This window comes from Hypanus sabinus, chromosome 8 (genome assembly GCF_030144855.1).
Source record: "Hypanus sabinus isolate sHypSab1 chromosome 8, sHypSab1.hap1, whole genome shotgun sequence".
In the NCBI taxonomy this organism is placed as follows: Eukaryota; Metazoa; Chordata; class Chondrichthyes; order Myliobatiformes; family Dasyatidae; genus Hypanus; species Hypanus sabinus.
In genome coordinates, this window is record NC_082713.1 from 13,636,236 (window position 1) to 13,649,249 (window position 13,014).

General features: G+C 41.2%; 1 protein-coding gene across 2 annotated transcripts in view; it reads left to right on the plus strand.

Moving 5' to 3' along the window:
- fam199x (family with sequence similarity 199, X-linked) overlaps positions 1 to 12,474 on the plus strand; it is a 36,005-nt gene extending 23,531 nt beyond the window's left edge. The window contains exons 5-7 of one of the 2 annotated variants that reach the window (XM_059976712.1): positions 7,571 to 7,732; positions 8,859 to 9,113; positions 10,519 to 12,474. In XM_059976712.1, coding sequence (XP_059832695.1) covers positions 7,571 to 7,732; positions 8,859 to 9,113; positions 10,519 to 10,689 — 588 coding nt within the window. In that variant the 3' untranslated portion in view covers positions 10,690 to 12,474. The remainder of the gene's footprint in view (positions 1 to 7,570; positions 7,733 to 8,858; positions 9,114 to 10,518) is intronic. The other variant, XM_059976714.1, reaches the window with a different exon arrangement.
- The last annotated feature ends 540 nt before the right edge of the window (positions 12,475 to 13,014 follow it).

The following is a 13,014-nucleotide window of genomic DNA, read 5'->3' on the forward strand; positions in this document are numbered from 1 at the left end:
CTTGGCCTCCACCACTGCTTGTGGTAAAAAAAAAATTCCACAGATATACCACTCTAGCTAAAGAAATTAGTCCTCATCTCTTTTCTAAAAGGCACCACTCAATTCTGAGGTTGTGTACGCTGGTCTTAGACACTCCCACCATAGGAAACATTATCTCCACATCCACTGTATTGCTGCCTTTAACCATTTGATAGGTTTCAATGAGGTCACCCCTCATTGTTCTGAATTCTAGTGAGTACAGGCCCAGAGCATTCAGACACTTGGTATGACAAGACATTCAATCCTGGAATCATTTTTATGAACCTTCTCTGAACCCTTTTCTAAGAGGCCTAAAACTGCTCACGGTATTCCAAGTGAGCCCTCATCAATGCTTTATAAAGTTTCAATATTACAAGCTTGCTTTTATATTTTAATCCTCTTGAAATGGATGCTAACATTGCATTTGCCTTCCTCACCACTCAGCCTACAAATTAACCTTAGGAAATCCTGCACAGGGACTTACAAGTTCCTTTGCACCTGTTTTTTGTATTTTATCTCCATTTAGAAAATAGTCAACCCTTTCATTTCTTCTACCAAAATGCATAATGATACACATTCCGACACTGTATTTCATCTGCCATTTATTTGCCCATTCTCCTAATCTGTCTAAGTCCTTTTGTATCTGAAGAAACTTTTGGTATTCTCTTTAATATTATTGGCTGGCTAACTTTTGTATTCCATCTTTACTTTCTAACGACTTTTTAGTTGCCTTTAGTTGATTTTTAAAAACTTCCCAATCTTCTAACTTCCCATTAATCGTTGCTCTATTTTATGCCCTGTCCAAAGCTTTTACATTGGCTTTGACTTTCTTTGTGTCATCTTTCCTTTAAAATGTTTCTTCTTTTTTGGTATGTATATATCCTGTGCCTTCTGAATTGCTTCCAGAAATTCCAGCCTCTGCTCTGCTGTCATCTCTGCCAGTGTTCTTTTCCAATCAATTCTGGCCAACTCCTTTATCATGTCTCTGTAATTCCCTTTACTCCACAGTAATACTGGTACATATGAATTTAGCTCCTTCTCAAATTTCAGGGTGAATTCAATCATATGATTACTGCCCCCCCTAAGGGTTCTTTTACCTTCAGGTCTCTAAAAAATTCTGGTTCATTGCACAACACCCAGTTCAGAATAGCTGATCCCTTATTGGGCTCAACCATGAGCTGCTCTAAAAAGCCATCTTGTAGGCACTAGAAATTCCCCCTTCTGTAATCCAGTATCAATCTGATTTTCCCAATCTGCCTGCATATTGAAGTCCCCCATGGCCATTGTAACATTGCCCTTTTAGCGTGCATTTTCTATCTCCTGTTGTAATTTGTAGACCACATTCTTACTACTGTTTGGGGGTATGTATACAATTCCTATCAGGGTTTTTTAGCCTTGCAGTTCCTTAGTTCTATCCACAATGATTCAATACCTTCCGACCCTCTGTCACCTCTTTCAAATGATTTGATTTCACTTTTTTTAACCAACGGAGCAATGCTGAGCCCTCTGCCTTCCTGCCCATCCTTTCATTACAATGTGTGTCCTTGGACATTAAGTTCCCAGCTATAATATTTCAGCCATGATTCAGCGATGCTTACAACATCATGCCTGCCAACCTGCAACTATGTTGCAAGTTTATCTACCTTATTCTGTATGCTGCGCACATTCAGATACAACACCTTCAGTCCTGTATTCACCCTTTTCAATTTTATTGCACCATGCTCAACCTTTTCATTCCTAATTTTATCTGAGGTTTTGCCAACATCTGTCTCCTTGACCCCTCTACTAACCAGTCTGGCTCTCTGGTACCCATCCCCCTGCAACTCAAGTTTAAACCCCACCGTGCAACATTAATAAACCTTCCTGCTAAGATATTTGACCCCTTCCAGTTCACATGCAAACCGTCCCTCCTGTACAGGTCCCACCTTCCCTGGAAGAAAGCCCAATGATCCAAAGGTCTTATGCCCTCCCTCCTACACCAACTCCTTAGCCACACGTTAAACTGTATAATCTTCCTAGTTCTGGCCTCACTATCCTGTGACACTGGTAGCAATCCTGACTTCACAACCCTGAAGGACCTGCCCTTGAACTTCATACCTAACTTCCTGAACTCCCTGTGCAGAACCTTATCACTTGTCCTATCCATGTCATTGGTACCTATGTGGACCACGATTTTTGGCTGTTCACCCACCCACTTAAGAATGTTGAAGCCTCAATCTGAGATATCCCAGACCCTGGCACCCAGGAGGTAACATACCATCCGGGAATCTTGTTCTCGCCCACAGAACCTCCTGTCCATGCCCCTAACTAATGAATCCCCTATCACCACAGCGTGCCTCTTCTTCCCCTTCCTTTATGAGTCACAGAGACCCGACTACTGTACCTTTCCTCTGTTAGGTCACCCCCCCCCCCCCCCCCCACCCCAGTATCCAAAGTGATATACCTGTTGTTGAGGATGACCACAAGGGTACTCTGCACTACCTCCTTAACCCCTTTTCCCTTCCTGACTGTCACCCAGTTTTCTGTGTCCTGCACCTTGGATGTAACTACCTCTCTATATGTCCTCTCCATCACCCCTTCAGTCTCCTGACTGATCCAGAGTTCATCAAGTTCCAGCTCCAGCTTCTTAACCCGGTTTGTTAGAAGCTGCAGCTGAATGTAGTTCTCGCAGCTGTAGTGGTGAGGGCCACTGGAGGTCTCCTTGCTTTCCCAAATCCTGCAAGAGGAGCCTGTGGTCTCTGCTGTCCTAGCTGAGCAGATGTAAAAAGGAAAAGGACAAAACTTGGAGCTTTTCTTTCTTTTGCTTCAAGCCTCTCTTCAATGAAACCTCGAAGAGCTAAAGCCATATGACCACCACTATGTCCACTCAGCTGAAGGCCGAAACACTGTCCCGCCTTCCTTTAATTTGCGCTTTCTAATCAATCCCAAACGCTGATTGGCCACTGGTCAAAGCTCTGTTGCACTGCTCCAAACCACTCCTGATTGGTTCTGATTGAAGTCCCCTCTTCTCCAAACTTCTGAAGTCTAGACTGGCTGCTTTTATGTACTGGATTGAGCCAGTTGTGCTTCAATCTGGTAGATAGTTAGTAAACAGTGTAAACTGTAACAAAAGCATTGTTAGTAACCTATTGTCATTCATAGATTTTCCCCCTAAAGATATATATTGTATGACAGAGTGTCATAGAGTTTAGAGCATGGAAATGGGACCTTCGATCTCACACTGCTACGATCAGAAGTTCCCACCTGCTTCAATTATACTAGTGCCCAAGAAAAGTTGTGTGAGCTGCCTTAATGACTATCATCCAGTAGCACTCATATCTACGGTGATGAAATGCTTTGAGATGTTGGTCATGGCTAGAATTAACTCCTGCCTCCGCAAGGACCTGGACCCACTGCAATTTGCCTGTGACCACAGTAAGTCCATGATAAGCATAATCTCAATTGCTTTTCACACGGCCTTAGGTCACCTGGACAATGCATCCAATACAATACAAATACTTATATTGTCATCAAGCAATTGATACTAGAGTGTACATTCAGGATGCTGTTGATGATAGCTCAGCATTTAACACCATCATTCTAACAATCCTGATCAAAAAGCTACAAAACCTAGGCCCCTGTATCTCCCTCTGCAATTGGATCCCCAACTTCCTAACTGGAAGGCCCTAATGTGTGCTGATTGCTACTAACATCTCCTCACTGATGATCAATACTGGTTTACTTCGGGGATGTTCGCTTAGCCCACTGTTCTGTTCTCTCAACACTCATGACTATATGGCTAGACATAGCTCTAATGCCATCTATAAATTTGCTGATGTTACAACTATTGTTGCCAGAATTTCAGATGGAGATGCAGGGGTGCACAGGAGGGAGATAGATCAGCTAGTGGAGTGGTGTTGCAGGAACAACCTTGCATCTAACATCAGTAAGACCAAAGAGCTGATAGTGAACTTCAGAAAGGGTAAGATGAGGGAACATGTTCCAATCCTCATGCAGGGATCAGAATTGGAGAGAGTGAGCAATTTCAAGTTCCTGGGTGTGAATACCCCTGACCCTGGTCCCAACACATTGATGCAGCTATAAAGAAGGCAAAGCAATGGCTATACTTCATCAGGAGTTTGAGGAGATTTGGTTTGTCACCTAAAACACTTGAAAACTTTTACAGGTGTACTGTGGAATCCATTCTGACTGACTGTGTCATGGTCTGGTACGGGTGGGGGGAGGAGTGGATACTGTACAGAATTGAAAGAAGCTACAGAAAGTTGTTAGATTAGTCAGCTCCATCATGGATACTAGCCTCCGTAGTAACCAGGACATCTTCAAGGAGTGGTGCCTCAGAATGGTGATGTCAATTATTAAGGACCCTCATCGCCCAGGGCATGCCCTCTTCAGCAAGAAGGGTTTCAGCCCGAAACGTCGACTTTTTTTCCGTAGATGCTGCCTGGCCTATGAGTTCCTTCAGCATTTTGTGTGTGTTGATTGGATTTCCAGCGTCTGCAAATTTTCTCTTGTTTGTGACATGCTCTCTTCTCACTGTTATCATCAGGAAGGAGATACAGAAGCCTGAAGGCACACACACATTCAGTGATTCAGGAACAGCTTCTTCCCCTCTGCCATCCAATTTCTAAATGGACATTGAAACTGAACACTGCCTCACTTTTTTATTACATCTGTTTTTGTACTATTTTTAATTTAACTATTTAATATACATATATATATATATATATATATATATACTTGCTGTAACTCATCTATTTATTTGCTTTCTGTATTTACCATTTATTGCCTGGTTCTGCTGTCGCTAGGTTAACCAATTTCATGACATATGCTGGTGATATTAAACCTGATTTTGATAGTGTTGAAGATATTTTACTTGACGCGTGGCCAAGTGATTAAGGAGTTGATCTAGTGATCTGAAGGTTGCGAGTTTGAGCCTCAGCTAAGGCAGCGTGCTGTGTCCTTGAGCAAGGCACTTAACCACACGTTGCTCTGCAATGACACCGGTGCCAAGCTGTATCATCCCTTACCCTTCCCTTGGACAACATCGATGGCATGGAGAGGGGAGACTTGCAGCATGGGCAACTGGTGGTCTCCCGTACAACCCTGCCCAGGCCTGTGCCCTGGAAACTTTCCAAGGGGCAAATCCATGGTCTCTCGAGACTAATGGATGCCTGTATATTTCACTTGAAATTTTGACTGCTCATTTCCCTCCTGACCTGCTGAGTTCTTCCAGCTTTTTTTTGTGAGGCCATGTCTGTGCGCGTGCGTGTGGTTGTGTGGGTATGGTCGTGGTCCTGCAGCTTAACTTGTCCGTGTGGCCAAGGTCTGTACTAGTGTAATATGTTCACCTTTGAAATGACTTGGATCCGATAAGTTAAAATTTAAAAGATGATGATGATGGCTGTTCCTTCACTTGAGAAGATCAGGAGGGAAGAAGAGTCCTCAGGAGCGACAGCACAATCGGTGGTGACTGTAGAGACCAATTCTGCAGACTCTGGAGCAGTAGGGACATGGGAACAGCTGCGATGTGGTGCTTGGGTATTAACAAAATAAAAGATATCCTGTTTAGCGGGCTGGGGAAGAGCATAGTGCTAAAATATTCCATTATTTGATCATTTGAATAAAGCCATGCCAATAACAATATTCATATATACAAGGGCAGTGTTGACTGTGCAATATATAAAGAAGTCTATCACATTTTATAGTAAAATCGATTACTTCTCAGTGTCTTGAAGATTGCAGTTTAATCTGTTTAAATTTGTATTTGAGGAATAATGTTTCCCACAAGTTTCAATTTGAATTGTGTTTGTAAGGTCAATTTTTTACTCATGAAAATAATACTGCCCCAGGCAAACAAGAATTAAAGTTAAATAATTTATAACACAAAAGTTTTTATAAGATTCTGATAGAGCTTTAAATTGATACCCACACAATCCCACACAATTATGGTAAAAATGGCAATCACTTTGCATACTTATAGAAGTCAAATATCTTCCTTAAGGGAAACCTTATGGATTTTTATGCTGTTTGTATGATCTCAGAGTTGTACTTTCCAATATTAAAAATCATAATAATTCCTTGGAAAAAGCATAACAATTAATACTGTACTCGTGGGACTGAGGTCAGAGAAATCTGCCCACTGTACAGCTGAACATTTAATCCTTCAATCCATATCATAGTTTTATGAAAACAACAATATGATTGTCTTCACAACTATTTGCAGTGTCAGTACACAAAGTGCTGGCGGAACTAACATTAGGTAATATAGCAGATAGCATATGAGGAACATTTCATGGCTCTGGGCTTGTACTCACTGAAGATTAGAAGAATGAAGGGGATCTCCTCTGCCATCAATTTCTGAAAGTACATTGAACCCATGAACATTACCTCACGTTTTTTTTCTCTTTTTGCATTAATTATTTAATTTAACTATATGTAAACTGTAAATTACAGTAAATATATACTTACTGTAATTTACAGTTTTTATTTTCTGTATCGCAAAGTACTGTTGCTCCGTAACAGCAAAATTTCACATCATATGCTGATTCTGTTCTCATTAAAACCTATAAAATATTGAAAGACCTAGACAGAGTGGACTGGAAAGATTTTCCCAATAGTGGGGGAATCTAGGACCAGAGGGTACAACCTCAGAATACAAGTATGCCCCTTTGGAACAGAGATGAGGAGGAATTTCTTTAGTCAGAGGGTCTGTGGAATTCATTGCCACAGGCAGCTGTGGAGACTAAGTCACCGAGTACATTTGAAGTAGAGGTTGATAGTTTCATGTTTAGTAAGGATGTCACAGGGAGAAGGCAGGAAAATGGGGTTGAGAGGGATAATAAATCAGCCATGATTGGAATGGGCTGAATGGTCTAATTATGCTCTTTTGTCTGATGCTCTTATGGACATGAAATTTGCTGTTTTGCGGCAGCAATACAGGGCAACATTGTAAAATTACTATATAATAAATAGACAGTGCAAATAAAAAGGAATGACAAGGGTTTACAGACATTCGGAAATCAGATGGCAGAGAAGGAACTGCTCCTAAACATTGTGTGCCAGCCTTCAGCCTCCTGTACCTCCTCCCTGACAGTGGTAATGAGAAGCGGGTGTGTAACAGATAGTGAGGATCCCTAATAATAGATGTTACCTTCTTGAGGCACAGACTCTTGAAGCTGTCCCCCATAGTGGGGAGGGTTGTTCCCATAATGAAGCTGACTTAATCTCCAACTCCCTGCAGCTCTCTTACGATTTGGTGCATTGGAAGCTCCACTCTAGGCTGTGATACACCCAGTCAGAATGCTCGCCACTGTACATCTGTTGAAGTTTGCAAGAATTTTTGATGATATATCAATCTCCTGAAACTCCTAGTGAGGTAGAGCTGCTAGTGTGTGTTCTCCTGACTTCCTCTTCCTGATCCACAATTGTAAGGAAAATTAAACTGTAAAACAAAAATCTTATACTCTATTTGGTTGCATTAATAATATTAAGGTGTATAATATGTTCATTTGCTTGTTAGTGTTAACTTGCTTGCTATTTCTTCTTGTTGCAGGTTGAATACATTGAGTACTTGAGTCGTAAAGTTAGTACAGAAATGGGACTCCGGGAGCAACTTGACATTATTAAAATCATTGACCCAAATGCTCAGATTTCACCCACAGATAGTGAATTTATAATTGAACTCAACTGTTTGACGGATGAAAAGTTAAAACAGGTAAATCTCAATATGTAATGGAAGCTGTGTATTCCCCTGAAGATGTGACTGACGTGGTTACTTTTCACTGTATAATGACGACAGAAACGTAATCTGCATTTAACAAGTACGGATTTCTGTTTGTTTTTTTTTTAAATTCCGTGCACATTTAGAGATTGAGATTAGCTTTATTTATCACGTGCACAAAATATACAATATAATGTGTAGTTGGCGTCAACAGCCACCATTGCCCGAGGGTGTGCTCAGGGCTGTTCCCAGATGTCACCATACGTCCAGTTCTAAAATAGTGTGCCCATAACTCACTAATCCTAACTCGTATGTCTTTGGAATGTGGGAAGAAACCAGAGCACCCAGAGGAAACCAACACTAACACAGGGAGAACATACTGTGCAAACTCTTACAGACGGTGGCGGGAATTGAACCCTGATCTTCTGTTTGCTGGCACTGTAAAGCATTATGCTAACTGCTTTGCTAACATAAAATATAAAACATAGAACAGTACCACACGGTGCCAGTCCTTTGGCCCACGATGTTCTGCTGACCGTTTAATCTGCTCTATGATCAATATAATCCTTCCCTCCACATAGCCCTCCATTTTTTTTTTTGACCACCTGATCGACGTGCCTATCTGAGTTTCTTCAATCTCCCTAATATATCTGCCTGTACCACCACCTCTGGAAGCACATTCCACACATTGTCCACTCTCTTGTTAAAAATCTTCCCTCTGACACCACCCTATACTGTCCTCCAGTCACCTTAAAATGATTTCCCCTCATATTAGCTGTTGTGATGATAGCTCAAGCAATTCCTTCAAAATCCTTACTCTAGGAGAGAGATCACAATTTGTGCATTATGTGTCATACAATTCTATAAATAGAACTGTACAGCACAGTAAAGGCCCTTTGACCCACCATGTTGTGCTGACCCTTAAAAAGTACTCTCAAGATCAATTTAACCCTTGCTTCCCGCATAGCTCTCATTTCTCTGTTATCCACATGCCTATCTCAGAGTCTGTTAAATGTCCTCAAAGTACCTGCCTTGCTACTGTGCCATGTTCGTGTTGATACCATATATGTTGGGCGCAGTGTGAGTGATCAGCCCATTTAATGCGTTGTGTCCTGTTTAGGTAAGGAATTACATTAAAGAGCATGGTGCCCGCCAGCGATCCGTGCGTGAAAGCTGGAGAAGGGGTAGTTACGCCGGCTGTGGGGTCGGCGGCCTGAGTGGAGCCAGCAGCAGCAGTGGGAGCCTGGTAAGTTCAGCAAGCAGCAGCGGATCCAGCGGCAGCAACTCCGCGTCAGCATCAAGCGCCAACATGAGCCGAGCTCACAGTGACAGTAACCTGTCCACCAGTGCTGCTGACAGGATAAGAGACTCGAAGGTAAGAGACCATTCTTTTAAAATAGTTGTATTTACTGTCGTTGTAAGGTTCAGTTAGTTATAATATTCTGGTGCCCAACACCCAGACTCCCCTAATATTTAGGGGTGCACTCTCTGAACTATGAGTTAAACGTCATATTTCAGTATGTTTTCTTGCTGTGCTAAATTTCCTAGCAATGTACTCCAGCTTTTCAACCATAAAACAAAAGAGCAGAATTAGGCCATTTGGCCCATTTGATCTGCTGTGCCAATTGATCCTTCGCAACTTAATTCTCCTTCCTTCTCCTCGTAACCTTTGACACCCTTACTAATCAAGAAGTATTCAATTATAAATCTCCTCAATGACTAGTCCTCCACTCCTACTCATCCCCGTTCTAAAGGTTTGTCCTTGTATTCTGAGGCTGTACCACTGATCCTAATCTCCCACTGCAGGAAACATCCTTTCCATATATACTCTATCAATATTTGATAGGTTTTAATAAGATCCTCCTCAGTCTTCTAAACTCCAGTGAGTTCAGGCACAGAGCCATCAAATGTTCCTAAATATTAACTGCTATATTATCACTCAGAGCAGTACAGATCAGGAGCAGACCCTTTGGCCAATGGCGTCTGTGCCAAGCACAAATCCAAGTAAATGTAAATTTCTTCTGGTTACTAAGACAAGGCAGGACAATTCGATTTTAAAGGAAAATAAATCAGCCATGATCAAATAGTAGAGCAGAATTGATAGGCTGAATGGCCTTATCCTGCTCCAATGTTTTATGGTCATACATGATCCTGCTTCATCCATTCTCTCTATATTCATGTCTAATAGCAGCTTCCACTACTCCTCCGGCAGCCCGTCTCAGACACCTACCACTCAGTGTAAAAAAAATATTGCTCACATCTCCTTTAAACATCCTCCCCACATCTCCCATCCCCTCCCTCACCTGAAATGAGTGTCCTCTAGTACTTGACATTTGTACCCTGGGGATTAGATTCTGCCTACCCCATCAATGTTTCTCAGAATTTTATAATCTCCCATCAGGTCCACTCAGCCTCAGAGAACACAACGTAAGTTTGCTGAACCTCTGCTTGTAGCTTTTGCCCTGTAATCCAGGCAGCATCTGAATTATGCTCTTCTGCACCCTCTCTCAAAACTTCCATTCATGGGGCAGCCAGAGTTGCACAAAAAGTCTGAATAAGACTAAATGAAGATTTGTGTGGAGTTTTTAGATCTGTTACTACCAATAAGCTCGGTTTTCTGGATATTTTGGGAAATTTGCAAGTCTTTAAAGTGTATAGATGTGACAATTAGTAACTTTCCTTCTACTGTTTTCCCTCTCACTCTCTCTCATGCTCTGTCTCTCTCGCCCTCATCCCCATTCTCTCTTCCCCCTCCCACCCTACCCTGAATGGTTTGGCAGAAGCGATCCAAACAGCGTAAACTGCAACAGAAAGCAATGCGTAAGCGCCAGCTGAAAGAGCAGCGCCAGGCAAGGAAAGAAAGATTGAGCGGCCTTTTCCTGAACGAGGAAGTGCTCTCCGTGAAGGTGGCTGAGGAAGACCACGAAGGAGACGTGGACATATTAATGTGACCAAATGTAAAATAGCAATATAGAATTTTAAATATAGTAGATTATGTAACCGGTGGAAAATCTGGAGCTGAAAGTAGAGACAGAAGCTAAAAGGGGCTGATTTCTGTTTACAATTTAACATTGTGTACTTCATTTTGTGTTTTCAAAACAACTTAGTAATTATTACAGCTGCTGAAACACTAATTTGTATAGAAAATGTTAAGTGTAGTTCAGTCTGTAAGATATCCAAATGACCTGGCAACAAGCAGTATGCTTTTGAAATCTTATATATTCCTATAACACTAACGTGTGCACTATTTTAGTAGAAATATATTTCATTTTTTGTGCTTTACTGTGGTATTTGAAATATTGCCTGTGGACTGTATATATAGATATTATATATCAGGATATTTCATGTTTTCTTACAAATATTGTTCAAATCCAATGAAATTTGGAAATTTGACGACATTTGTCAATGACTCACTAGTGCTTTATTACCTGAATTGCCAAAATGCATGATTAACCCTGTCAAATTTTGCCCTATTTTATTGAAATATCCGTTGCATTCTGGTTACACATTTTATCTAAATTGGATCAGTTTGCAAGAATTAGGAAACTAATTATTTATAGGGATAAAACACACCTTTTTTATATTAATAGAACTGACTTGGATAATAGAATTGTGTTTTAAAAATGAGGCTGCTTTCTCCAGAAGCAAGATTTTGGTTTTCTCATGACTATTGATCTTTATTGTAAGCAGTGAATAGAATTCAGAGTTGCTTCTTGTAAAAACAAAATGCTGGTATTTATTACAGAACTGTTTGTAGTGCTTAATATTTTGGAAACCACCAGCACTCTGGGCTATTGTTCAGACACTGGAGTGACACTTATAAGCAATGTTCTCTCTACTTTTTTTAACAGCTGCACAGACTAACCATTGCTCTAAGCAGGAAAATTTACATGGCCTGAAAACTGTGTGATTCTTTAAATAGTTTCTTTTATAATATTCATACTATGAATATTTAAAGTGAAAATTGAAAAATAGCATACTTTTGATTTTGCTTATTAATTGAAATAACAAAGAACATCTTTCACATTTCGTAAACTTTTTCTAGCTGCATCCAATTCCAGCTGTGCGGCAACAAAGGCGATGCACAGGGAGCGTTTTAGTTACCGCGCGGCTGTGCACCTGCACAGCTTAGAGGGAATAGTGCTCATAAGTCTCAACTTCAATGTCTCCTGATTGCATTTGGGATGATGCCACCAGAGCGGCTGAAAATGGAGACTCTATTAGTGAACCTAGCAGCAAAATACGAGGGATCGCATAGGTTTTCTGCGAAGATTACTTCATTCCTCTCCACCTTCAGTGGGATGCAGCTTTCCCCCTATCTTCACTACATTAGGGTATAAGCAGCAGTATAAAATGGAGAGGGGAAATAGCTTAATGTCCTTTTGTGTACAGTACTTGTGATATCACAGGTCAGTATATATTCTCTGCAGTACTCTACATGCAAGGACCACACTGAGTAGATGTACTGGTGCATAAAGTAATTGAAAATTGCTTGCTTTCATGTGTGAAGGAAAAAAAACGCAGAAGCATTTGTGACCCACGTTGGATTTTAATTTAACTGAGCTTCCATGAGCAAAGATTTGTGGTCTTTTCTGCCTTTTGGTTTACCCTCCACTGCACAGTTAAAATATTGGCTCGTAGCTTTTGTTGCAAATTACTGATACTTGTTGAATCTAAACAAGATGACTGGATAGTCAGATGCAAAATTTACATTAAAAGAGTAGTATGATTTTGGATGTGAATTTGTACTGTGACTTATTGAGTAGTTGAATTATGTAAAATTCAAACTTGTGTTACTTTGTCTTTGGGTTCATTGTCTCAGGTTTCTGGATAATTCTTGAGTTTGAAGGCTGGGCTAAGAGCTAAGTGTGTGTGCTATGTATAAACAAGTGATTCTGCAGATGCTGCAAATGTTGAGCAACACACAAAATGCAGGGGGATCTCAGCAGGTCAGGCAGCATCTTTGGAGAATAAACAAGTAACGTTTTGGGCAGAGAGATTTTGTCAGGACTAAGAAGACCAGAATAAGAAGGTGGGGGGTGGGGGAGAGGAAGGAGTACAAGCTGACAGATGATAGGTGAAACAAGGTGGGGGGGATAGTGAAGGAGGGATGAACAAAGAAACTGGGAGGTGATAGGTAAAAGTGGTAAGGGGCTGAAGAAGGGATTTGATAGGAGAGGACAATGGACCATGGAAGAAAGGGGAGGAGGAGAGGCACTGGAGCGAGGTGATGAGCAGGTAAGAGGGGAATCGGAATAGGGAATGGAAAATGGCGA